This window comes from Ochotona curzoniae, unplaced genomic scaffold (genome assembly GCF_017591425.1).
Source record: "Ochotona curzoniae isolate NIBS_2020 unplaced genomic scaffold, NIBS_Ocur_1.0 patch371, whole genome shotgun sequence".
Lineage (NCBI taxonomy): Eukaryota > Metazoa > Chordata > Mammalia > Lagomorpha > Ochotonidae > Ochotona > Ochotona curzoniae.
In genome coordinates, this window is record NW_024466941.1 from 771,393 (window position 1) to 798,479 (window position 27,087).

Genomic DNA, 27,087 nt, shown 5'->3' on the forward strand with positions numbered 1-27,087 from the left:
CCACAGCAAGGTCATCTACAGGCGTCTGTCTGAAACCCACCTTGAAATAAGGCTCCAAGGTGATCAAAGCAACATTTTTATTTGCAACTTTATTTCTCACTTAAAAAGCTTGTCAAAACTAAAAACCAACTGTAGCGGAGATCCAGAAATGGCAGCATGGTGTTAACAGGCTCTCTGTTACCAGGGAAGGAATTTAATATCCTTGTCTTCTGTCAAAGCATCCTTGATGAGTTTGGTCCAGAACATGCTGGGATATCCCTTTCCAATGCCCCAAGAAAAGCATAAAACAGCTGCTTGCATATATTGGTACAGATAAATCGCCGACAATGTCACCAAAACAACGTTTGGGGATTGTAAGATGCAGACTGCTAGAGCAAGCCAACGTCATGATCACATTTACATAAGGTAAGTTACATACACTTCAAATGGCAGTGCAGGATGAACATTGCATATCCCAACGGCTCATACAGAAAATTAAAAAACCCCACATACACTATGTATTATGCTCCCCTTTCTGTAAAAGATACTGAGAGCAATTTAACTCTCAATGTAAAAGTTAAGTGAATTTGCTACTGTTCCATTAGATTGAGACTGCATCAACTTTACCAGAATTTAATAGATGTACATAAGGTAGCTTTAACTATTAAACTTACAAGACCAAAGTGACTTAAAACTAACCTCTTACATAGACAGTAAATATAAAGAATTTACAAAATACAGTATAAACTGCATGAGTTAAACAGTAGCAAAAACACTGAATTTAAAAAGTCAAAAAGGTATAAAAATATTAGCCTGAAATGGCAAAATTTTCAAATACCAATGTGTGTAAAAATGTTTAAATAATGATGTTACTTGAAAAATATATTTTTTTATTTTTTTCTATCTGCAACAGTTATTATAAAGGCAAACACACCTGCAATTGAGGTAGCAAAGCCGAATTCACAAACTTTGGAACAAGAAAAATATCCTTCCTATGTTTTAACAGCATCTTCTATACAATATGAATTGTAATTGCTTCAAATTTGTAAATTCACAAGTTATTCTATAAAACAATTTAAAATACTGAAAATGCTTTTGTTAAAGATCTTTAGTCCTGACAATCATCTCACATTCAAAATACTATACAGAAAAATCTGAAGTTACCATATATTACATAAAAGTATATGCTCTATTTACATTTTCAAATGCAGTTCTAGAAGCTGAAGTTAAGCTAACTACTACCAATGGTTTCCTTTAAACAATGTTTACTAATATCTCGCATCACTTTTCACATATAGGATTCAGCAGACCAGTTTTTAAATTTAAATCACATAATAGATGAATAAAAATGCTATTAATGCAATAAAATGTACATGTTTAATGTAACAATGTTTTTATGGAAAACCTAGCAAAAGTAAATTTTGAAGTAAATCAAAAACCAGAAAGATATTCAAGTGCATTTATAAGACTTTTGTTTTTAGATTTTTAAGGATTGAAAATTTCCCATAAAATGCTATCATTTTGTATTTTTCCTGTTAAAAATTTTAATACAGCTATAATCTAACATCTGCTACTTGGCTCTATAATCCTGTCTCAAAAAAACACAGAGCCCCTCAGTGCAACAAAACAAAGTTCATTTTGGAATTTGTTTTCTTTGTAAATGGAGGCCAGAATCACAGGCGCTTTGGAGTCTCCAAGCGGACTCAGTAAACGTACGGCACGATCCGGTAGGGCACGCGCTGGCAGTACTTCTCCCAGGCCAAGCCGTACTTCCTCCTGCAGCAGCGCTCGTCACGGGCCTCACGGTGCACAAGCAGGATGGTGAAGTAAATGACGTAGAAATAAGGCAGAACGTGATTAAAGCCTGTGGTGGAAACCGTACACAAGTCAGAGCCTGGGAGTATCTAACAACAAACCTAACGTTTCTACACTTTCTCCCACCGTGGGGAAAATAGCTCCCTAAACCCCTACAGCTGTGCTGCAAAGGAAAGCATCCAGAGGAGAGGCCCAGGGCCAGCCCGACACGCCTGCACTGTCAGGACCCTAGTCAACAAGGGAAACCCAGAGCTCTCCCAGCCTGCTGGCCGCCTAGACCCAGCACAACAGGGAACCAGAGAAGTCAAGCCTCCTGCTGTTCCTCAAAGGCTCCAAGCAGAATCTTAAATAACAAGCAGGTCACATTCTGCTTAGAGAAGGCTGCCAGGCGCAGGTAAGAGTTACTTTTTTTAGCAATCTAAAATAAAACTGCAGGCTCTGTAACTTCTGAGGCTCCCACCCTTACAGAGCAGCATCCCAAGGAGGGCGGGTGTCTGCCATGGCCAGCCACAACCACCGCAGGAAGACAGGCTCACGCCAAACCCCGGCTGCCCTGTACCAACACACACAACTCCTTCAGGGAACACTTACCACAAGGGAGAGACCATGCCAGGGCCATGATGAGATCGCCCAAGTAATTGGGGTGGCGAACAAAGCCCCACCAGCCAGAGACAAGAAGACTTTTCCCAGTTGCAGTGTGAATTGTTTTTAAATCTAATATAAAAACAAAACAAAACTTGTAATGACCTCTAAACAGAGACAAAATCATGAATATAAACATAAACCAATACTTACGTGCCAGCTTGGGATCAGCAGGGTTTTTCCGGAATGCATTTTTCTGAGAATTTGCACATCGGAAGATTACATACCCCGAAACTGTAATTTAAAAACATTTTTCTATGTTATTAGCAATTTAGATGTAATCTTGAAATCATAGTTTCTAAGAGATTGCTTGAAAAGGACACAAACAAGAGTATATTTTCCTAACAGCAACTTAAAATCTCTTAACCAGGTTCAGTGCAATAGCCTAGTGGCTAAATCCTCATCTTGCACACCAGGGATTCCATATGGGCGCCAGTTTATGTCCTGGCTATAACACATCCCATCCAGCGCCCTGCTTGTGGCCCAGGAAAGCAGTTGAGGATGGCCCAAAACCTTGGGACCCTGCACCTGTGGGGGAAGACCTGGAAGAGGCTCCAGGCTCCTGAACGATTAGGCTCCAGCCATTGCGGCCACTAAAAGAGTGAAGATCTTTGCCTTTTTTAATTGGAAAGGCAGATTTACAGTGATAAAAAGAAAAAAAATGCTTCACCCCAGAATAACACTTCTGAAGTCCCGACTGTCGCCAAAGCTCGCCAAACTCTGAGAAATAACAGCACAATTGTATTGGTGCGGCCAGGATTTGTTCGGATCCCAGCCGCAGCATGCACGTGTGGGTGAGGCCCTGTGGTGTCAGCATCAGAGCATCTAACTGCTGCCCCGATTTGTCACTAATCCTGTTAGTGACTGGCTCTGCCCCACACCACAAACTCATGCTCGTGAACCCCACGGGGGCACAGCCGATGCGGATAAGCAGGGCTGAAGCTGAATTCATTTTACAAGCAGCTTCACTTTGCCCTCTCAGGTGCTGGCTACTGCAGCCAAACTAGGTACAGCGCTCCGTATTTTGGTTTCAATGTACATTTTCTCCACTCAGCCTCTGGTGGAGGTGTTTAACAGTGTAATATGAAAGGATTTAAAACCACAAAGGGGCTGACGCTCGGGGACGTGAGCCCCGGCCACATGGCGGCCGGGGTCCCCAGGCGCAATCCAGCTTGTCTCCTGGGAAGCAACCCACAGTCTTCACGCTCCCTCGGAAGACTGTTTCGGGGCGGCCAGCAGGCGGAGCCTGGCGCCAACTGGCGCACTGGCCGCCCGGCCAGGGAGCCCTGAGAAATTGGTTCTCTGCTGCTCAAGACAGCTTCATGCTAAAACTCGGTGTTTTGGGGACACCAAGCAACCCTAAAGATTTCCAATGTCTGTAAATCTCCCTCAGACGAATCTGCTGCTATCATGGTTTCACTCCATAAGTTCCGAATGATTGTAACTCCCTATATAATGCCAATTCCTTACGATACACAGTAACTGAGTGGGAACACAGAGAAATCTCTCATTTCCCTTGAAATAGCTAGGAATCCACGTAGTGTAACCTGCAGGAACTGGATAAGTATCTTAAAGTTGATAGATCCAGATCAGCATTAGACAATAGCAAAAGCTACAATGACACACAGGGGGAATTAGGAACGACCCAAACAGTCTATTAACTGGTGGCCATATGCACAGAAGAGGGGAGAACACCAGAGCGGAACAGAGGGACTGGAGGAGGCTTATCCCCCACCCACAAGGACTCCTGGACTCCTACCAAGGTCTAGCAGAACGGACACAAGAACGTCAACACAACTGCCAAAGAGAACACGGGGATCTGGAATGCCTCCGAATGCTGTGAACCCAGAGGACAGACATCCCCCCTCTTTGGACAAACTACACGAGATGGAAGAAGCCCAAGTCCTTCCACATAGGAACTAACGACATCAGAACAACAGCCAGGAACCACGATCGGCCATCAGAATCAGAAGATCAATAAACTTCCGGCGGGACAATGGGGGGGGAATCTTCTCCAGTCCTTACCTAGTTCCAACTCTGGGCCTCCACCTCCTATAATGACCAACAAGGTTCCTCCTAACCCCCCTGCCCCCCTTCACACACACACACACTCATATACACACACTAATAGGATGAGATAACCAAAGAACAATAAAGATAGGTCATCAAGGACTCACTCATGTACTATTAGATGGAACATAAAGAACAAGTACCCATCAGCAAGGTATGAGAGATTTCTCTGCAACATCCCCCAAAATCGTTGCACACCTCAATTGAGGAGGTGACATTGAAATAGTTGTAGAAGGCAGTCAAGAACTTACATGTAATTTTAACATATTGTCTACTCAATATTATGTCAGACATCTAATATTTGCCTTGATTTAACCTGTAATTTATGCTTGGTTGATTGTTACTTTTTGAACCTGTCACTGATACTGTCTAAACCCAGATGTTTTGAAGAATTGAACTTTTTTTTTTTTTAAAACAAATTGTTCACTCAATACTATGCCAATTAATTCCATAACATTGTATATTCACGCTGATGTTTTGTTGGGGGTTTTAACTGACCGGAACTTTACTCTGTTAGCCCTACCTTCAGACCAGAGAAGGCCTTCCCAAGAGACCACTGAACTTATCTGGACAATAAGACGCTGGACTTTATGCTAGGTATATGCTTGCAATGAAGGAATTTCAACTGAACTTGAACCGCGGTTATGCAGCAAGGTGGAGCAATCCACTATGGGGGGAGGGGTGGGGGAACTCCCCAGTGCTTATAAAACTGTATCACATAATACAATGTTAATAACAAAACAACAACAAAAAAAAACCACAGACGCCCTGAGCCTCAGCCATGGTCAGAGTGGACTCGCCTTTCTGCCCACGCTCAGCTCACGCCGCCCCGCTGGGCCCTGCTGAGCTGCCACCTGCCGCGTCGGCCCCGTGCCTCTCAGCTTCACTCACTCTCCTCCCCTCATGTTGCGGCCGTGGGCCATTTCTCCTGCTGGAATGCAAGCCCCATGAAGCAACAGCAAAGCTTCCTGCTGGGAAAGCAGGCACTCAATGGTGAATGGTCTGGGAAACAATTGCATTTGTTAATTTTAAAATATGGTTTAAAACTTATCCTATTTAAAGCACTACTACAGAAGCCAAGTGTGAACCATGTGTTCTCTTTGCAAGAGGCTCACCATCCCAATGACTTTACTCTGGAACTAATTATGACCACTTGCTCGGCATGTTAAGAGGCCGACAGCAGAGGTGGGCCTTTGATGTGCCGGTTAGGACGCCTGCATCCCCTGGAAGTGCCACACCACTCCGCCGCCTCAGGCACACTCTGGAAGGCTGTGATGGCTCCAGTGCGATCCCTCCCTCCCGCGTGGGACATCTAGACTGATGCCGGTGTTTGCCTCAGTGGGGGCTGTCCCAGGCATCTGAGAGAGGAGCCACGGGGTTGTTGGGAGCTCTGCCTGCTTCTCACTGAGTGCCTCGCATTTACACGAAGTTAGATATCAGAACACAACAGACTCCGTGCAGGCTGAAATACATACTCACGTTTCAGAACGATAATGAAAGAAGCCACTGGCCAAGACACTTCATTAGGATGATGGACTAAGTAAAAAGCTTGAAAGCTGTAGATAAATGGAACCCACACCAAATCTCCAAAAGCCAGCATGAAGCCGAAGCCATCACGGATGATATCCATGGTCGTCAGTACCGCTTCCTGTAGGAGAATCAAGCAGGTCAGCCTGTTTCAGTCAAATGCATAAAGGGCCATAAATGCCAATACCACCCACAAGTTTTTTTAAGCTGGGGAGGGTCTGGCTCCCTTGGCCTGTTCCCCACTACTCATTCTGCTGGCACACTGTTCTGTTGCTCTGCCACCCTCTGCCAGGCACCCTCCTCCAGTCATTCTTCCTGCCGGGCCAGCGGCCTCTCAAAGGCAGGGACTGCCTGGTTGCCCCTGGCAGAACACCTGCAATGGAGCAGAATGTGTTCACACTGTTTTGCTGAAGGAGTGATGAGGCCACCAGTTCCCACTGCTTCTGTTCCATGCGCCCTGACCCAACATCCTCATCTTTTTGTGCAAAGTTTCCAATGAGCTGCCTGGCAACATGGACAGCCTGGCTGCTCACAGGAAGTGAACAAAGGGCATCATTGCTCTTTCAGCATCTGGCCAGCAGGAGTCCTTGGCAGGTTCCTCTGGACCTGGATCCTTGCAGACAGCACCCAGGGGAACATTTCTGAGGCCTGGCTGGCAGTATCTCTGCCTCCAGGGTTTGCCACCAAAGGGGAAGAGTCCATTAGTGAAGGCCCTGTGAGGACTCAAGCTCCAAGTTAAGGAAAAGGAGTGATACCTGCAGACTTTGTCTCCCAAGCAAGAAACCGAACTTATCATAGGACAGACAGCACAGGAAACACAACAGTGGTCTGTCTGCAGTCAATGGGGTGCCTGCTGCTCTGACCCCCTGAGACAGGACTGCTTCAGCAGGAGCATGTGGGAGTGGGCACTCAGGGGACATGATGCCAGGCCTGCTGCAGGACATCTGTAAAACAGGCAAAAACTTTGCCTAACAAAGTTACTGTGCATCTGCTAACTACTAAGTGGCAGGCCAATCCTATGCAAAATCCTAAGTCAGTCCCAGCCTCAAGAAGTTGATTACAACTTGGCTGTCTCTGGCGGCATACAGAAAACTTGTCAATTCCAAACCCCTACCTGAGACAGAGCTCTATCACCTCGAGTTCTGCCTCTAGCACCAAGTATTCTCTGTTAATAGGGGTCAACATGTGGTTAAATCCAAAGAATATATATAATGTAAATCTACAGAATATTTTTAAACCAACTACATGATCAAAAGCCAACAGAGAAACCAGAAGCAGCAGTCATGAATAACTGGAGAGGTACTAAAAAAGAAGGCTTCAGAACTTCTTGAAGTAGTGAATTAACATTTGATGGGTGGCATGTAGCCTACGTATTCTTAAGGAGTTGTTCTATTAGAGCAGACAGATTTACGGAGGGCAGAGACTGGTTTCATCTCAAGGCATGTGTAATTTCTATAGGATTTTGGTGTCAGATACTACCACCACCACACCCGCTCCATGCCAAGAAGCCAACGATGATGAAGCGGGAGGTGTATGGTAAGACACTAGACAGGGCCCAGCGGCGTGGTCTAGTGGCTAAAGTCCTCGCCTTGATCCCGCGCCAGGATCCCATATGGGCGCCGGTTCTAATCCTGGCAGCTCCACTTCCACTTCCCATTCAGCTCCCTGCTTGTGGCCTACGAAAGCAGTCGAGGACGGCCCAAAACCTTAGGACCCTGCACCCGCGTGGGAGACCCAGAAAGAAGTTCCTGGCTCCTGGCTCCAGATCGGCACAGCACCGGCCCGTTGCGCTCACTTGGGGAGTGAATCATCAGACGGAAGATCTTCCTCTCTACCCCTCCTCCTCTCTGTATATCTGACTTTGTAATAAAAATAAAATAAATCTTTTTAAAAGCACTAGGCAGGAGTGTGGGTGGGGCTCAGCGGTTAAGTCACGGCGTGGGGTGTCTGCATTCCACACAGAAGAATGCCATCACTCTGATATAGCATGCTCTAGGAGGCAGCAGATGATGTTTTGCATGTGTGAGACCTGCCACACATACAGGAACCCAGACAGGCTTCACAATTCTGGCTTCAGCCTGGCCTTTTGGGGAGTGAATCAGTGGCTGGAAGGTCTGTCTCTGTCACTGCTTTTCAAATAATAAAAAAGCAAGTTGTTGAAACTTTTTTTTAGGGGTCACAGCTGTGGTTCTGTAGAACAGTAGACTGTTCTACTTTCCAATCCAGCTGCCTGTTAGTGAGCCTGGAACACAGAGCAATATGGCCCATGTCCTGGGACCCCTGCCAGTCACATGGGAAACAGGAGTTTCCAGCTCCTGGCTTTGGTCTGGCCCAATCCTGCCATTGACATCATCTGGAGAGAGAACCAGCAGATGAAAGGTCTCTCTCTGTCACTCCCTCTCTAACCCTGCGTTTTTAATAAATGACCCTTCAAAAAAAAACACTTTTTAAAAGAATCTGAGGTCAGCAAATTGTGAACACAACCTGGCTACTTGTAATTACGACGGTTTACCCTAGAGAAGTCTTCACCACTCAGGGAATAAGAGTCCTTGAAATACCAACACAAACTCATCAGATCACCCCAAGTCTGCGCCACGGTCCTATACCAAGGTCACACCTCAAGACAGGGCTCAGGGACAGAAAGTCCTGACGACCACATCATGCAGCTTATCAAAAAGCCTCAGACTCAAGAAGACAACCGACCCGAAGAAATGATCTTTAAAAGGACTAAGTCTAGTTTCAACACAGGAAAATCTGCAAAAATGTTTGACATTTCAGTGTATGTACATAATGACCCAAGGTATGAGAAAAGCCATGAGTTGGAAACAATTTTATTTTGCTGTGCTAATTGTATCTTAATTTCTGATTAGAATGAATCTCCAACTGATTAGTCACTTCTAAGTTTTACATAGTTACACTCACAAGACTTACAACCCACCAACCTTCACTATTTGGAATGCTACTTTGCTACTTTATTGACTCAATAAAATGTATTTTTACTTGAAAAACAGATATCCAGCTCCCACCCTCTGCTTCAGCTGGACCAGAATGAAGCCAGGAGTCAAGAACTAAATTCAGGTTTCTCACATAGATGGCAGTGCCCCGCCCACTTGAGCCATCACCTGCTGCCACCCAGAGTGCACATGAGCAGAAAGCTGGCATCAGCAGAATTGGAACTGGATCCTAGACACTCCAATATGAAATGCAGAGACACATTCCCAATTGGTATGAGCCGTGACACCAAACATCCGTTCCCACAGTTGGTGATAACCTGGAAGCAAGAGCCAGTGCCAGGGACCCTGGTGCCTATCCCCGTGGGTGCCATCTCCTATCATCTGACAGTCCCCTCCCTGCCCACCCGAGAGGGCCTTCAGTCTCATCTCTAAACCCACACTCCAAAGCCACCTGACCCCAGATCCTCAACTCTTAATTACCTCATTCCAGAGAGCATCTACCACATACAAGAGCTGGAAACCGTTGACCAAGATCATTGCCAAGGATGGTGTGGTACGGTTGTATAATTTCATTTCAGTCAAAAGCAACGCCAAGTTAATGAGCACCTAAAAAAAGAGGGGAGAGAATAGAATCCCAAAGTCCCTAATAAAGACATCATAAACCTCTGGAAAATATTTAATGAAAATAAGTAGACTGATTTATGGAAAGCCCTAATTATTCCTTAAAATACTTTTAAGGAGTCTGATTTCTTTCTAAATGCAATATTTGTATTAACAAATTTTAAAAAACAAAAAAATACAACGTACCCATCCAATCAATCCAGGGCGTAATTCACAAAAGTATTTGAGATCAAAAGTACCAATTCGAGGATTTAATTCACGGCCAATGAAGAAATCATAGACAGCATTTCCTGAGAAGGGAAAAGTTGTTACTCAAATGGCGTTCCAAACCCAGTCCTGCCCGAGGCTTTCAAACTGTCCTGCTGCCTAGAAGCCAGGATGACACTCCAAATACCTGCGGGGCGCTGGAGAGAGCTCGGGCGGGGAGAGATGAGGCCACCCCATTGCCAGGGCAGCTGCAGCAGCCTTGGGGGACCCAGGGGCCTAAATGCCCCCAACTTAAAGGAAACTGGAAGGTTTTTTCCTAAAGCACACTTAAAACTTTTAAATAAGCAATTTTTTTTTAAATGACCAATTTTTTAAGGTCAGAATCCACCAATCTGTAACCTCTATTTTGACATAAAAACGGTATTTCTCATGTTGTGATGATATGTTTATTAAAATATCTACTGTCATCACTTAACTAAAAAAGGAAGAGAAAAGGCACAATATGAGGGAGGGAAATGAAAAACATCTTCCTCCTCTACATTTTTCCTTCATCTTTCCACTTTTGTTTTTCTCATCGTTTCCCATCTAATGAAGCTAGGAAATGAAGCAGTCTATTCAGGTTTGGGAATGGTTGCCCGGGGATTCTGGGGTACACACAGCCCACCAGGCAACTGTCCGCTGCTCACCAGAGCTGTTGGGCGACAGTTCCTCCCTGGGCGCCTTCAGAGAGCGTGCGTAGAGATAAACACTCAGGAGCACAGAGAACACCGTCGCTGCAAGGGTGAACTGCAGGAAGTGATTGTACAGGTAACGCAGCTCTATGCCCCAGAAGAGGCATGCACCAACGCCTGCAGAGGTCAGGAGAAACGCATAGAATCCTTAAAAAGAAAAAGCAGAAATGGAGTGTTAACACAGGGTCCACATGATTCATACTTGCATTATTCACACTCAATAGAAACATGCAAATAAGCAATCCCCATATGCTACAATATACCGTTGATGCTCAGGAGGCCAGACATATAAAATGTATTTTCAACTTACAAGGGGTTCATCGGGACCTAGACCCGTCATAAGGAGCATGTGCAATGCAACTCCAGAAAAGGAAAACACTCCATCTAGTAAAGTGGAAAACCACTTAAAGGATAGCTACAACACTGACATCTTAAAATCATCCTCCATGTTTTCAAATTGCAATCGCACAGACCCCGAGCACACTCTGCCCATAGGAAGAGACGAGACTACCAGGGCAGCACCCGTCTGCCCCTAGCAAGGACCCACTGCAGCCACTCAACACACATCAAGAGCATCTGCTCACATCAGGCGGCATCCTGGCACCAGGGCACAGGAAGAACACCAGCAAGTCCCAGCCACCACGTGCCATTCCAGTGGGGATGGCAGAAGAAAAAGAGGAGTTGATGGCCGCTCGAGCACAGCCGTGACAGTGGGGAAGCAGCAGCTATCAGGCACTGTGTGGGCAAGCTCTCAGGCCAAGGGGGAGTCGGACACTGCTTCCAGAGCAGACCCGGCCAGGGAGCGAGGGTCCCTGAGGGTGTGTGTCCAGGACGGTGTTGGGCTTCCCAGGCTGGGAGGGCCTCAAGATGGTCAAACCTAGGCAGTAGTGTTTCCCACAGGGATCAATGCTAGCTGTCGGGTCCACAGTGTGGCTGCATGCCCTTCCATCTAATGAGAGATGATTCACAATCGGTTACTCTACTGTAACTAGCCTACAAAGTTTAAATGGTATACCAACCAAAGTTTAACCTATGAAATCACTGAATAAAGTCTTAAAAAAAACTTAAAAATCACCATTTAATCTATACTTCAGTCTTCTTCCATTAATAAGAGGCGTTCCTTCTACGACCTTGAAAGAAAGAAAAAAAAAATTTAATTTGAAAACACATCGCCATTATGTATATGCTATATCATATATAAATGTCTTTTACTATTTCATCATGTCTAAGAGAAAGGGTATCTTCTGGTGAGGAAATGTAGAAATATGTTTCAAAAATCTCAGTGACATGCCTCTGATGAAACAATCCCACCTTCCAAAATGTTTCTGAAATGTAAATTTAGCCACAACTTGACAATGTACCAAACCTGCTACTCCAGCCGTGCTCCCCTGTACCAGCACGAGACTAGATATGGACTTCGAATCCCTTTGTACTTAGTCACCTTTGGCTCAAGTCTTCAGTGGCTTCCCTCCGCTCTATCCCACTAGCAAGGTTCTTTCCAGGAGGGCCTGCCTGCCTTAGGGAATCCGCTATGGCCGTGAACCAACCCAAGACAGCACGCCTGCACATTTTGCCATCTATACGTTCGTGTGACCCTGAGGTAGGAGACGGAGCCTGTGCCTCCTGGATCAAGGCGGTTTCCCCTCTTCACGTGGCATCACCCCAGCATGCAGAACATGACCCTCGCGTGAAAGGAAGTATGTGGCCTGAGCTGCAGGAAAGGTCCGCTTGTCTTTGGGCAGCCATGTTTTACTGGCCAAAAGAACACTTCCATAGGTAAATACACGATTCTCACCCAAACTGCGTTTCTTAATCAATAGTTTGCACCTGCCTTGCTCTGGATTAACCTAAATGTAACTGCAGAGCTACTGTACAAAGTGACAGACGCTGTTACGGCAAACATCCCTGCTGGAGCACTGAAGCAGAGTGGCCACCTGCAGGCATTCAGTCGGCCGTCTCAACACTGCACTCACCACGCCTAGTCAACCCGACCCCACGGTCAGCAGACAGCTGGCAGACTTGCTCAGCCCCAAGTGTAAGGCCCTTAAATGATTTATTGCTTAGGGCATCTCATGTTTCCTTCAAATATATCCACTACATTCAGCAATGGGAACAAAATTTAAAGCTACTGCCTGCATATATAAATAACATAAAATGTTCTCAACAAATTTCTGAGAGGGCTAAAATTAGAAACTATCATACTTACAAAAAAAAAGGAAAGGACACAACCCCTTTCAGTTAACCATGTAAAGTGCTGCCTCTGAAAGGACACATACTAAAGGGAACTCTCCACCCAGGCAGGCTATTTTGCAACAACTGTTTATTTCCTATTTGTGTTGGGAAAACTATTTTAAAAATGTGACTGAGATTTCTTTTGCAAAGTTCTGCTTCAATAACGAAGTGTTCCAGGGCCCAGGAATGATGGCTTACCAAACAGAAACCAGCTTTCTCACCTTAAAACTGCTGGATATATGTCAACATGGACGGGACAGAGTATTGCCTGATAAGTACACCCTCCTCTCAGACTTACCTTCCCAATTGGCAGCAAATAGAACAGAGCCTGAACAAAAAACCAGAGCAGGTAGATCCCAAACACCCTGGTTTCCCATAAAGCATCCAACGCTGGCAGAGGAGGAGGGAAGTTCAGCAGACTGGGCTCATCCTGTTTACACATCAGCAACAGCAGGAAGAGGAAGACAGGCAGGCCGATCATGATGAAGAACGCACCTGCAGCAGTAAGTGAACATCCAAGACTCAACAGCAATCCAGAGTGCTTACTCAGCAAAACATCCTTCAGACACTTTTCCCTAAGGTTGGAGCAGCTCCGGAACCTCAGGCCTGGCTGCCTGGCTGCCTGGCTGCCTGGCTGCACCATCGGAGGTTCCTCACCTCTACCCATCAGCTACCATGGGCCGGCACCCAGGACCAACATCAGAGGAGCAGAGGCGGCTGGATCCTCTTCAGAACCCAGACTCTGAAACATTTCACCACCGACTCCCTGAGGAGCAGGCGGGCTCAAACATCAGCAAACTGAAGATCCAACCATCTGGAAGGCATCAGTGTGATCTCAATGGGAAAGGTCCTATCCCTCAGTTCCTAACAATTAAAACAGCATCACAGGGCCTGGTGTTGTAGCCTAGTGGCTAAAGTCCTCGCCTTGTACATGCTGGGCACCAGTTCTAATCCTGGCGGCCTCGCTTCTCATCCAGCTCCCTGCTTGTGGCCTGGGAAGGCAGTGGAGGCTGGCCTAAGACCTTGGGACCCTGCACCCACATGTGAGACCTGGAAGAAGCTCCTGGCTCGCAGCTTCAGATTGGCTCAGCACCAGCCGTTGTAGCTACTCGAGCAGTGAATCAGCAGATGGAAGATCTTCCTCTCTGTCTCTCCTCCTGTTTATCTGCCTTTCATTAAAATAATCTTAAAAAAACAAAAACAGCATCATATCCACCTAAGTACATAGAGGCCTTAAGTGACACTGGATACTACCACTAACAGACTAGCTAGCTGGGATCACATAATACAAAGCAGTGAAACCTGGTGGGGATCTTGAGCCATTTGGCTAAAATTAATTTCAATGGACAATTATAACACTGTCTCAGTTCCTCCACCCAATCTCTCTGATCTGTCCAGCAAACCCTATGACCCATTTTGTCCCTGTAGCTTATCCCAACTGCTGCCAAAGCAGGCCCTGCCGCCTCAGGTCTGGGTATTGACGGAGCTCCATGACCCCCTCTGACAAACTTCCAGATCAACCTTCCCTTATCATTCCTCTGTTCTTCTCCGATTGTCAAGATGTTTCAAAGACAGTCACTTCCATTTCACGATGACCCTGTAAATGCTCCCTGGGCAGCTTCCATCCCTGTGTGTCCCCTCTGGAGGCCCTAGCCCTGGCCCTGCCTGTGCCAGCCTTGCACCTGGGCACAGGCACCTTTCCAGTGTACCCTGCAGCTGGTGTAGCTAACCCAGTTCTGGTACCTACCAGGGGCTCCTCCAAACTCCTGGTCCTCCCTCTGGGCGGGGCTCATTTCAACGGTCCTCATCAGAGCAGGTCTTTTTGTGACAACTTCCTCCTCCTTAAAATCTGCTTCTTTTACTTTGATCTCTTCTTTTCTAGGACGAAGGCTATACTGTGTAGATATGTAACTGCTTTCTTGTGGCAAATGGAATTTTTCCTAATTAAAAAAATAAAGGACATTAAATATCTCATCAACAATTACCACTGTTATATTGACTAATGCACAGTATCAGTATCTAAGAATAAGCCTATGAAGTTCATCCAGTCTTAAGGACAGAATTTCAGAGCAGATCATAAAACACGAGGATTTTCAGTGTGCTGCTGGCGTGAAGGCAGGCGGATGTCGGACTCTTGTACCTGCATGATCTTGGGGGGTAGGTCATTCTTCTCCACAGTCTTCTCCACGTGCTCTGGTTCCCCATTGTATCTGCTGATACTATTTCCAAAAGACTTCTACATGGAAACACACAAAACATTTAATCAAAGGAACTCTTATGACAAAAGAGTACGATGGTAAAAATTCACCACTGCAAAAATACAGCAAAGATTTCTCCCAGCCCTATCTCTGAAATTCAGCCCCCTCCTGTTAAAAATGAGCGAAAATAAAGCTAACTAGAATTTTTCAGTCTTCAAAATCCTGGGTCTTACGATACTGCTTTATTGCATAAGCTCTTGCATCTTCCAAATGTAACCAGAATGCTATCATTTCATTGACAGCTTGATGCTCCAATCATATCTGCTGAGAGGCAAATGAAGTATCCTGCATCCATTAAGTCATTTCAGCTTAGCTCGCTCTGCCACAGCACCCACCCTTGCTCAGAAAACAGAAAAACACACTCACTGTCTTCTGAATTTCATGCTACCTTGTATTCATTTAGCTTTAAGTTTTCTGTTTAATTTTTCATGACTCAATTCACCCGACAACAACAGATAAGTTATTGAAGTTGCAAAAGATTTTTCAAACTAAGCCTGACTGAAATCTGTAACTCTGCTCCTTTTCAAATCACTAAGTATAACACTAATAAACTAATAGGAAGACCACAAATTTAATATGTATGTATATCCTTCGGGAGGAGAGCATGAACACAGCAAGTATATCAAGGGGAAAATCACCGTTCGCAATCCCACGGGGTGACAGGTCACGTCCTGACTGCTCCGCTCGCTACGCAGCTCCCTGCTAACAGCCTGGGAAAGGGAATGCGGCTCAAATGTGTGGACCCCTCTCCCAGGTGGGAGCCCCCGAGGGTCACTGCAGCCATCTGCAGGTGAACCAACTCATGGAAGATCCATTTTCATTCTCTCTCTCCCCCAGCTCCCTCTATCCCATTCTGTAGATCCAACTTTCAAATAACTCTTAAAAGAAAAAAAAAGGGGGGGCACCCCACCTCAGGGAAGGCACTTCCCTCTTCTTTCCCCACTCACCTGGTTACTTTGCAAATAAAACTTCTCTGTCTGAAAAAAAAAAGGAAAAAAAAAGGTTCTAGTTCAAATCAAGGTCTGAACAGTGATAAAATTCAATATACATCTGGGGCCGGTATGACAGTTCGATTGCCTAATCCTCTACCTATAGGCACTGGCATCCCATCGGAGTGCCAGTTTGAGTCGAGGCTACTTTTTTCCCATCCAGTCCCCTGCTTGTGGCTTGGTAAAGCAAAAGATGGTCCACAGCCTTGGGACCCTGCACCCACATAGGAGACTTGGAAGAGATTCCTGGCTTCAGATCAAAATGGATCACCTCAGCTGTGGCCTTTGCGGCTATTTGGGGAGTGAACCAGCAGATGGAAGATCAATTTCTCTCTCCTCTTTGTAAATCTACCTTTCCAACAAAAATCTTTAAAAAAAATTCAATGTACACCTAAGTTTATTAAAGTGCCAGTGAGACCCTTCACAGCACCAAGAAGATTGGCCAAAGCTCTGCTTCACTTCCCAGGTGTCTTTTGTTAAGCTGCATTTATTTTTATGGGAAAGGCAAATATACAGAGAGGCGAGAGAAAAAGCCTACATCCACTGGTTTACTTCCCAAATGCCCACAACAGCCAGAGCTGAGCCTATCCAAAGCCAGGAGCCAGGAGCGCCTCCAGGTCCCTTATGCAGGCACAGGATCCTAACGCTTTGGGCCATCCTCAGCTGCTTTCCCAAGCTACAGGCAGAGAGTTAAGTTGAAAGAGAGCAACCAGGACACCAACTGTCGCTCACATGGAACACCGGCGCATACAAAGTAAGAATTTAACCACTGAACCATCATCCCAGGCCCTACTTCTCAGTTTTTCTGATGTTTAACTATAACCTGTAGTGACCCCAAAGGCATTACAAGGACACAGCTGGTTGACCAAACCTACTTAACACCCAGTTCTCTTAACTAAACTAATGGGTAACAGGAAAATTAACTTGGGCAGTGTTTGTCAGAAATCATAACTAGGAGTCAAAACTAGTGACAATGCTGCTTGTAGGGGCCTTTCACACAGCACAGGGTAGACCCAGGGTTCCGCTGGTGGCAGGCAAAGCCAACCTGGAGCTCCTGTGTCGCCAGGGCCTGAGAGACTAGAGTAAAAAGTCCTAAACCAAGGGGTTACAGAAAACCCCAAGCACAGCTTCCTGACCTGCCCAGGAAGGACACCGATAAGCAGTCAGGATGGCCAAATTCAACGGGTGCTACTCAAAATGCACATTAGAAGACTGGATTAAAAATCCTTGACAATCACACTGGTCAAAAAAAAATTACTGAAATACTCAAAATGAGAAAATGGGCACTCACACTCTACTGCTACTGCGATAAACCTTCTTGGAGCAATTCAGCAATGCATACATGGGCACCCCCCAAAAATTTGAAAAATGTTTATCATCTTTTCATTTTTATAAACTTTTGAAGTGCCTTCATACTAAAAGCCTCAAATCCACAGTAAACAAATGACCCAGCAGTTCTACTTACAAGGATTTACCCTGAGTTTATTATCAGATGTTGCATAAAATTCTTGTTCACAATAGTGACACTAAATGTCTATCAGGGGCCCGGCCTAGTGGCCTAGCGGCTAAAGTCCTCGCCTTGATTGCGCCTGGGATCCCATACAGGCACCGGTTCTAATCCCGGCAGCTCCACTTCCCTTCCAGCTCCCTGCTTTTGGCCTGGGAAAGCAGTCGAGGTCGGCCCAAAGCCTTGGGACCCTGCACCCATGTGGGAGACCCAGAAGAAGCTCCTGGCTTCAGATCAGCACAGCACCAGCCACTGTGGTCACTTGGGGAGTGAATTATTGGACGGAAGATCTTCCTCTCTGTCTCTCCTTCTCTCTGTATATCTGACTTTGCAATAAAAATAAATCTTAAAAAAATGTCTATCAGAAAGAGGTGGTGGCCAGAGTTGCAGCACAGCAACTTAAGCCCCCATCAGTGTCTGTTCAAATCCGGCTGCTCTGCTTCCAACCTGCTCCCTGTCAATGCACCTGGGAAGGCAGCAGCAGAGGATCCAAGTACCTGGAGCCCTACCACCTGCGTATGGGACCCACACAGAGCTCCTAGTTCCCAGATTCCACCTGGTCCAGACCAATCACTGCTACTCTTTGCGGAGTGAACCACTGGATTGAAGATTTCTTTCTCTGACTCTATTTTACTCTGCCTTTCAAATAAAATGTTAGGAAAAAAAAGCTTCTATGGTTATTAAAAGTTAAGTGAATGGGATAAAAGATGCCTTTTGGGGGGCCTGGTGTGATGGCTCAGTGGCAAAATCACCACCTCGTATGCTCCAGGATCCCATTTGGACACCGGTTTGTCCCAGAGACCCGCTTCTCATCCAGCTCCCTGCATGTGGCCTGGGAAGGCAGTAGGAGACAGCCAAAGGCCTTGGGACCCCTCACTCACATGGGAGACCTGGAAGAAGCTGGCTCCTGGCTATGCAGCAGCTCAGTTCCAGTTGTTGCAGCCACTTGGAGTGAACTGGCAGATGAAGACCTTTCTCTCTGTAAATATGCCTTTCCACTAAAAATAAGCAAATCTTTAAGAAAAAAAGGGGGGCGGAGAATAAGATATATCCCATCCACTGGTTCACTCAACCCCAATGGCCATGGCTGGTCTAGGCTGAAGCCAGGAGACTCACCCGAGGCTCCCATGTGATTGCAGAGGCCCAAGGACTTAGACCATAGTTTTCTGCTTTTTCATGCACATGAGCAGGGAACTAGCTTAGAAGTAGAGCAGCCAGGATTTGAACCAGTATCAATATGGAATGCCAGCATCACAATCAGATTAATTCACTATGCCACAACACTGGTCCCATATCCTAACTTTTACATTTTCTTTACTATGCTATAGACTCAGTTTACAGGCTCATATACTTTGGAAATCCCAACCAAGCCCTGTGGAAGTAATTTAATGCATACTACCGAAGGAAAGTGATCAAGCATAATGGTATTAAGAAAACAAGAACATGCTTCTATGGCAGCTACAGCTCATCATTTCAAACTTCCTTGTGACACTGTAAAAACACAGTTCAACATATAGCCCATGTCTATTTCAAATTTAAACACTTGTTCCTTAAAAACCACAATATCAAACAGCACTTCTGATAACTTAGGCACCCTTTTTCACTTATTTAAAAGACTATAATTGCTGTGTGAAATATGTTTTCCATAACCTTCCAAAGTCTTTACCTTAAATTTGATATTTTACCAGCATTATATTAATGACAAATCAATTTGAGGAAATATTACATAATCAACACTTCTCAGACAGAACAAACACTGTGTAAGAGTAAAGGCAAGTACCAACACCAGTGGAGTCAATTTAACTTCCAATATTTCCCTCCGGGTTTCCTTTATGTCAGGCTGGTGTGAAGCAGAGGCAGATCTTCGGGAATTCCTAGGTAGCCGACCAGGGGACCGAGACCGTGACCGTGACCTTGACTGACTTCCTCGACTCCCTCTGCTCGCCCGACGTCTGGAGGGAGAACTGGACGTTGAGCCACTTTTCCTTTGTTTAAAGGAAGCTAAAGGCTGGAAGAGGGAGAGGAAGGAACACAAATGATCATCCTCAGACAGACTCGAACCAGTGGAGAATTACAAAGGTACTAACTGCTGCCACGGACGCTCACCCGTCAGGGCCATCGCAGGACCTGAGGCTGGCCCGGGAGAGACCAGGGAAATCCACTGCGGCCATAGCCCAGCTCTCCTAGGACAGAGATGCAGCCTTTTCGCTCCCCACTGTTCCCTGCAAGTGTTTCTGCAGAATTACTGTGTCAGCTCCATTAGTATATGCACACGTCCAACAGTGTTTACAGGCAGGGTTAAAATTAACACTGATGAAAACTGACATGTTAGAAAAAAAGAAATTAGAACACAACTAATCAGAAAAATTCATCCCACACCTGCACTCTGAACAAAACCTGCTAGCAGGTGTTGAAAACAGAGTGCAGGTTCGGTTTATACAGCAGCATCTGCCCCACCCCAAGCACTCCTGTCGCTGCTTCTCAGGACCTAGATCTGCAGAAGGCAAAGTGTGGTCCAGGCCAGTCCTGCTGGATGTAGCCCTGGAGCTAGAGCTGCTTTTCATTTCTTAAGTGATCACAAACCAAAAAAAAAAAAAAAAAGAGAGAGAGAGAGAAAGGGAGAGAAATCTCCTGATACACGAAATTCAGATTGCAGGGCAGAATATGTGTGGCCTGGCCAAGCAGACAGGGCTGACAGTCTGCCCACTGCCAGACCCCAGTTCAGAGCACACAGAATAGGATGTGACAACTGCTGGTGACTGGATTGCAGTAAGAATCAAGGCTGGTAACAGGTGGTCAAAAACTGTTTCAGCATTTTGACAACCGTGTCTGTTGAAGGTAATGATAAAAATGTGTGGCTTTTATTGAGTATGTCTTCTTTTTCACAGTTTGATTAACCAAAGCCATGGGCTGGACTCAATAGCTATTCAATGTCACTCTCCTGATGAAACCCAAACCCTTTGACAGGAAAGGCAAGCCCCTGCCAGTGCAGCCCCGACCGTCACTCCCTCCCAGCGCCTGGCTGGCCTGTGTGGAATGCTGCCTCTCCGTAGAAGCCCTCCCAACAGCTGAGTCTCTCCTCAGCCCTCAGCACGGGCATCAGGGCCCCTAAGTCCCGGCCCTTCATTCTCCAAGATGTGTTCTATCCCACCCATGGCCAGCTCCCTCAGGAAGTACATGCAGCCCAATGGAAACTCCGACCTTCCCCAGGAACAGTACATCTTGGGCTTCATAAGCCCAGGCCCTGCATGCACTCCCAGGGCCCACAGCAGTATGTGACCGTGGCAAGAACTTGACCCCAAGCACGCTGGCCTTAGCAAGCACACCATTCAGGGAAACCAAAGAAGTTCTTACCTTGATGTCACTCTCCTTCAGTTCCAGCTCAGTTCCATCTTTGTATTTTACAGTGTAGAGCTGAGATTTGCCATCATAGCTCAGAATCTCTACTTTATAATAAAGTGAACTCCCCGGCCACCGACCTCTTACCACTTCACCGTCAGCAAACTTCCTACTCGGCATTTTCTGAAATTAGTCTGAGTAATTAAGAACAAAAATTGAATTAGTATATGCACACTATTTTTTTCAAAGACCGATCTGTGCACTTCAACTTTCCACAATTTCTTAATAAATAACCAAATGTAAGGAAGACTTCTGGAGGAAAGCATGTACAAATCACTCTAAACATGAAAAGCTGGGGCTGGTATGCTAGCACAGCAAACTAATCCTCTGCCTGCTAGGCCAGCATCCCATGTAGGTTGTTCAAGTTCCAGCTGTTCCACTTATGGCCCAGGAAAGCTGCAGAGGACGGCCCAGGATGTTGGGCCTCTGCACCCACATGGGAGACGCACAAGAGGATCCCGGCTTCCACAGACTGGCCACTGTGGCCACTTGGGAGTGAGCCAGCAAATGGAACCTCTGTCTATCCCTCCCTCTGATTTTCCAAAGAAAATAAATAAATTTAAAAAAAAAGAAGAAGAAGAAAAAAGATAAGAGGACCCAGTGTAATAGCCTAGTGGATAAATTCTTGCCTTGCATCTGCCAGAATCCCATATGGGCACTGCTTCGTGTCCCAGATGCCCCATTTCCCATCCAGCTTCCTGCTTGTGGCCTGGGAAAGCAGTAAAGGATGGCCCAAAGCCTTGGACCCTGTACCACGTGGGAGACCCGGAAGAAGCTCTGGCTGTTGTGGCCACTTGGGGAGTGAACCAATGGACAGATGATCTCTCTGTAAATCTGCCTTTCCAATAAAAAAACTAATCTTTAAAAAAAAAACACTGAAGTTTAAGGGTTAACAAAAATAGATGAAATGAAGAATATATAAGATGTTCTTTCTGACACATTGTATTCCATTTGGAATCACTTTATATAAAGGATGATTTCATTGATATGGCATTAAACATTAATTGTGCAGATTCACTAATGCCAGAATGCCACCCACCTACAGACACCATATTTCCTGCTAATCAAAAAGGCACAATCTCACAAGACATGTTCTGATTTGTATGATTGTGTATTGTTTTACAAAGTTTTTTTAAAGATTTATTTTTATTGGGAAGGTAGATCTACAGAGAAGAGACAGATCTTCTGTCCGCTGATTTACTCCCTAAGGAGCCACGACAGCTGGAGCTGAGCTGATCCAAAGCCAGAAGCCAGGAGCTTCTTCTGGGTCTCCCATGTGGGTGCAGGATCCCAAGGCTTTGGGCCATCCTTGACTGCTTTTCCCAGGCCACAAGCAGGGAACTGGATGGGAAATGGAGCAGCCGGGACACAAACTGGCACCCATATGGGATCCTGGTGCTTGCAAGGCAAAGGTTTTAGCCACTTAGCTACTGCACTAAACCCTACAAAGGTTCTTTAAATACATTTAATTACATTCTTAACAAATTACTTCTATTGAAAACAGACTATGAAACAGACTAAAAACAGAATGCACAGCTAATATTCCAGTAATACAAGAAAAATAAGTAAATTTAGAATGAACAGCAAATTTGAGCATTTTAAATTAGAGCCAAACCCCTAACGTATACTAAATAACTGCCGACCACCCACCTAGACCAGCACCACTTGGACTTCATCCAAGCTCACCTCTCTCAGGCCTAGAGCAGACGCGGACCCCAATTATAACATTCTTTCCCACTGACTCAAGATCTGGCTCAGGCAGTCTTAAGACATACAAACCTCCAAGACGCCTCCAACTAATCTGCAAGAACTGTCCCTTCCTCGAGGCCTGCGGGACTCCCGGGACTCCCGGGATCGTCAGCTCATGGCTAGGTGCTCCCAGTTCCTGGGCGGGCCAGGCTTCTCTCTTGGCCAACAAGCAAGTTCACAACCCTCACCTATGACCCTTCACCTCCAAACCAAAGGGCCAAGCAGCTGACTGCTACCTCTTAACAATCTACTTCTCAGCATGTGGTCCGAGCGCACAGAAACACATACCTCACTCACTCCTGCCTGATTCTCCTACAATAACAACATGAAAGGCCTCCCAAGTCCTCTAGGAACTAGACCTGCCCCTCCTGGGAAAGTCTGAACACCACCTTCCTTCACTGCTAATCACCTGAGAAGCAACTTAACAAGCTTCACTTGCTGAGATGGGCTTTCAGATAGACTGTAGATTAAAGAAAATTCAAGCACTTATCTGGTGGTTAGGAGATGTCAGTCACCTTACACATTAGGCAAGAGCCCGACTTCTTCCCAAACCCGCGATAGCATCAGCGGGTAATGCATGGGTGCAGGCCTGGCGTATGAGCTCAGGCCTGCAGGAGGCGTCACTGCAGGAGCACCTGGGCAGCAAGGGGGCAGGGGACACCTCTGGACAGGAAGGAGGGGCACAAAAAGGGAAGGTGACAACAGCCAGCATGATGCATTTCAACATTTAACCTCAAGCCTCCAAAGACAAAGAAAGAGGAAGGAAACGCGTTGCACTTCTCTCTTCTCTTGTGCCCCCTTGTCCTGCCGGACCCCCCAAAAATCAAACCACTGTTATTACTTCTGGTTCTGCATCGGGGTTTGAAGAAAGCCACTTCTACCGTGAAGCCCTGGGGGTTACCCGTAAAGGCCCCGGAATAGATGTTTTCTGGACCTTCACGACACACACACCCATTGGCACCCTAGCCTGGCACACCCACCCCACTCTATGAACAGTGCACGGCAGAACACAGGTCAGTGCCAGTGACTTGTCCGTCAAATTCAGCCATCCGGTGGACGCATGCTCCATCTCTGAGCCTGGTTTTTTAACACTGTACTTGGGACTTGATAGTGATCTTTCCCGACAGTTGAAAAACAAAGAAACAAACCAGCTTCTTCCTTCGGAGATACTATCTCACATACGCACACATGTTCCAAAAGACGAAGCCAGCAACACAAGCGCACCCCCCATTCTGCACCAGCGCCACGCGCAACCGTGGAAGGGCGGGGATACGGCGCAATCACATCCCAACAGGATCTCCTGCGGGCGCCAGGGCAAGCATACCGGGCGGGAGACACCTGTGCGTGTCGCTAGGTGCTCGCTGGCAATGACAGGATTTCCTTAGAAAGGATGTGTTCGCTCTACGCACTCAAAAAACTTCCTGAGCTGAGTCCTCAAGAAGAGCAGCCACCACCAGCCAGTCGCTTTCGTGCTTCCGTGGCAACCGGCCCCGGAATCCAATCTCGAGTTACAATACGTTACTATTTATCAACCCGACCGGACTCCCCGGCGGCCTTGCCCTGCCGTGCACCATGAGTGGATGGTCGGAGACCATCAGCAGCTCAGGTGCAGGTGAACAGCTTCCCTTCAACACCTGGGCCCACCTGCCCGGAGAACGCACGAACCATCCAAGCATCGCTCGCTCGCTCGCTCGCTCCCTGTGCAGCCGGCAGCACGCGCAGAGAGGAATGCCACCGCTCGGTCCCCTAGTCCCCAGATGGCTCTCACCCGCTCAACTGGCACCGGAGTTGCCGCCAAGGCTCAAAAGCAAGGTCCCTCCCTCCCAGAGCAGTTAACCAGTGAGCAACCCCCGCCCACGCGTGTTTCCGCGCCAGGCCCTCGCGCCTCTGCCCCGGGCCGTCCACTCGCGTGTCCATTAAGTCCCTTTCCCCAGCATCGCCAGACGACACGGCGCTCAGGCAGACAGCTTGGGACCCAGCCCTGCGTTATCAAGTGACTCTGGAGGCTGCGCGAGGCGCGAAGTAAGCTGTCATTTTGGAAAAAAAAAAAAATTTGTTTTGTTTTTACCTTAAAAGGGGGACCGGGGAGGGGGAAGCAGCTCGTGTCGCAGCAGACTAATTGCTACCGGTCCAAAAGTGCGTGGGGTTTCTCTTTTTGCTTTTTGATTGGTTGGTTATTTTTTTTGAGACGACCGGGGCCAGAGCCAAGGAAAGGCCGGACCCGTGCAGCGACCCAGTCCGCAGCCACGAGCTGCAGCGTCCGGCACCCGGCGCTCGGCGACCGGACAAAGGCGCCCGCCGCCGCGCGCCTCCAACATGGAGGGAAACGTCCGCAGTTCGAAACCCGCCGCCCCATTTCCGCAGCGGGCCGGCCGCCGCCCCAGACACGGCGGGCGAGGAGGGAAAGAGGCGGGGAAGGCGAGGCCGCCGCGCCAGGCCCTGCGCCCGAGGACCCCGGTCCCCGCCTCGCCCGCCCCTACTTCCCCCTCTCCCTCTCCCTTCCCCTCACCCCCACGCTGCCCCCTCGGAGGCCCCGCCGCGCCAGGGGGAGCGGAGAGCGGGGTGGCGGGGCGGAGCAGGGGGGCTCACCTGCGCCGGGCTCCGGCGAGAACTCACACCGAGGCGGGAGCGTCGCGCAGCAGCACCTCCGCGGCCGTTCCGCGCGCACGTCGCTGTCGGCCACGCTCGCGCGCCGCCCGCGGTCCCGTGGCCCGGGCGCGCGCACACCCGGCCCTGGGACCGCCCCCTCGGGGCGGCCCGACGCTCCCATTGGCTCCCTCGGCGTTTTGAATCGTCCCAGGAGCTGGCGATTGGTCACGCGACGTGGCGCGTCCGCGGCTCCGGCCCCGCCCCTCCCCGCCCCGCGGGGAGGCCAGGGAGTCCCGGGACGACTCCCGGGGAGGCGGGGAAGGGAGCGGAGCGGGCCGGTCGGCGCCTAATGCCGCCCGCGGAGGCCCGGCGTGGCCGGGCCTTATCTCAGCCGCCCAGGCGCCCGCGCAGCCCACCGGCCGCGCCGTTGCTCGCGTTTTCTCTCCAGGCGAGACGCCAGAGAGGGTTTGAGGTGGCAAGGCGGCTTGTCCAAAGAGCTGAAAAAAAAGAAAAAGAGGCTTCTACGAAAACAGTTCGCTCGGCCTGAGGCGAAGGCGCTTCTGGTGACAATAGCTTCAAGGTTCTCGATCCGCGGCAGGAGGCCCTGGACGAGACCGCAGCTCCCGCGTGGACCCCGGCGACCAAAGTGTGCGGAAGGGCCCGACGCCCCACGGGGAGTTGTTTGGGAAAGGAGTTGTTTGCAAGGGAAAGTCCTGTCAGGAAACTGTGTAAAGTACGCTGCGGGAGGCTGGCGAGGCCGAATGGGCACCTGCTGGGCACTGAGTCCCTGCGGATCCTCCACCCTCTTTTTGACCCCCGTGGCAAGTTATCATTGGTTAGCTGGCTTCCTTCCTTTTGAGGTCGAGAGTTTAAAACAGTTCGCCTGGCTTCCCTATTTTGCAATGTGGTTTTTAATCAAAGTCTCTCTGAACGCCTTCACCGCGTACATTTCAGTGAATTTCCTGCGTGGGAAGCGCCGTCTGTGAAACGGCGGGCACCAGTGGGCCAGCTCGAGGCCAGGCTGGCACAGGCCTGGGCAGCTCGGAAACAGCACTGAGCGTTCTCGGCGTTTCCTGCTGCCCAGGCCATGAGCTGGGGAACCGTACCCTCCCACACCCACCCGCGTAAGCCTATCTGCCCGCCTGTCAATCAAGCAGCCTCCTTTCCGGGAGGCTCTCACTGGGGACCTGGCTTGGGCACAACCATGTAAGCACGCCCCTCCCGACCTTGTATAAGTGGCCGGCGAGTGGGCGAGGTGTGCTTGCCAGCAGGACCCTGACTGGGAGTCGCTGAGACTTCACGCTTTCTCTCACACTTCGTGCACAGTAGAGGAGCCCATACTTACAAGGCAAGGACCTGAAATAACGGGGGATTCTCCCCTTTTCTCCCTCTTAGCACTCCTGATCTCAAATGGCCACCACTGTCACAGAATTCGCTCTGGATGGAAATCAGAGCTTACAGAAACGCACCTTACACTCGGAAGGCAGGTATAACAGCACTGCTTTCACAGAATTTTGCAATGAGTGACACAGAAATGAAAGTGCTACATCACATCTCCGGGGACCTGAGAACCAAAAAGAACTGTTACTCTTTCCTCATAAGTTATGCACAACCAAGAACCAGTGGATGGAAGTTCTGTCTCGCTCCTTAACTCTGCCTTTAAAGGAAAATTATTTTTTTATTGAAGGGCAGATTTATAGAAAGGAGAGACAGATCATCCATCCACTGGTTCACTTCCCAAGTGACCGCAATGACCAGAGCTGAGCTGATCCAAATCCAGGAGCCAGCAACTTCCTCCAGGTCTCCCACAGGGGTGCA

At 47.8% G+C, this 27,087-nt stretch overlaps 1 protein-coding gene across 4 annotated transcripts; it reads right to left on the reverse strand.

Moving 5' to 3' along the window:
- Positions 1-63: 63 nt before the first annotated feature.
- LOC121167456 (delta(14)-sterol reductase LBR-like) lies at positions 64-25,383 on the reverse strand. Of its 4 annotated transcripts, none has more exons than XM_040996874.1 (16): positions 25,270-25,383; positions 20,887-21,065; positions 19,313-19,540; positions 15,984-16,013; positions 15,675-15,746; positions 14,919-15,014; positions 14,526-14,718; positions 13,077-13,273; positions 11,622-11,676; positions 10,502-10,693; positions 9,795-9,898; positions 9,468-9,593; positions 5,986-6,154; positions 2,590-2,670; positions 2,386-2,508; positions 64-1,843 (listed from the first exon to the last, which is right to left on the reverse strand). In XM_040996874.1, exons 2-16 carry the CDS (start codon positions 21,049-21,051, stop codon positions 1,683-1,685), a joined length of 1,992 nt encoding a protein of 663 aa, XP_040852808.1. In that variant the 5' UTR covers positions 21,052-21,065; positions 25,270-25,383; the 3' UTR covers positions 64-1,682. The 4 variants fall into 4 exon arrangements, with proteins under 4 accessions (XP_040852808.1, XP_040852809.1, XP_040852810.1 ...); XM_040996875.1 differs by lacking the exon at positions 25,270-25,383 and adding an exon at positions 24,749-25,109; XM_040996876.1 differs by lacking the exon at positions 15,675-15,746.
- Between the last annotated feature and the right edge of the window lie 1,704 nt (positions 25,384-27,087).

What these genes read in the sequence shown, in the direction of transcription:
- LOC121167456 (XM_040996874.1), bottom strand. Translation starts at nt 21,051, where the DNA reads ATGCCGAGTAGGAAGTTTGCTGACGGTGAAGTGGTAAGAGGTCGGTGG. An exon ending in GCCCTGGATTGATTGGATGG is followed by an intron (nt 9,594 to 9,794) that starts GTACGTTGTATT and finishes CTCTTTTTTTAG; the next exon opens with GTGCTCATTAACTTGGCGTT. An exon ending in TGCTGATCCCAAGCTGGCAC is followed by an intron (nt 2,509 to 2,589) that starts GTAAGTATTGGT and finishes TTTTTATATTAG; the next exon opens with ATTTAAAAACAATTCACACT.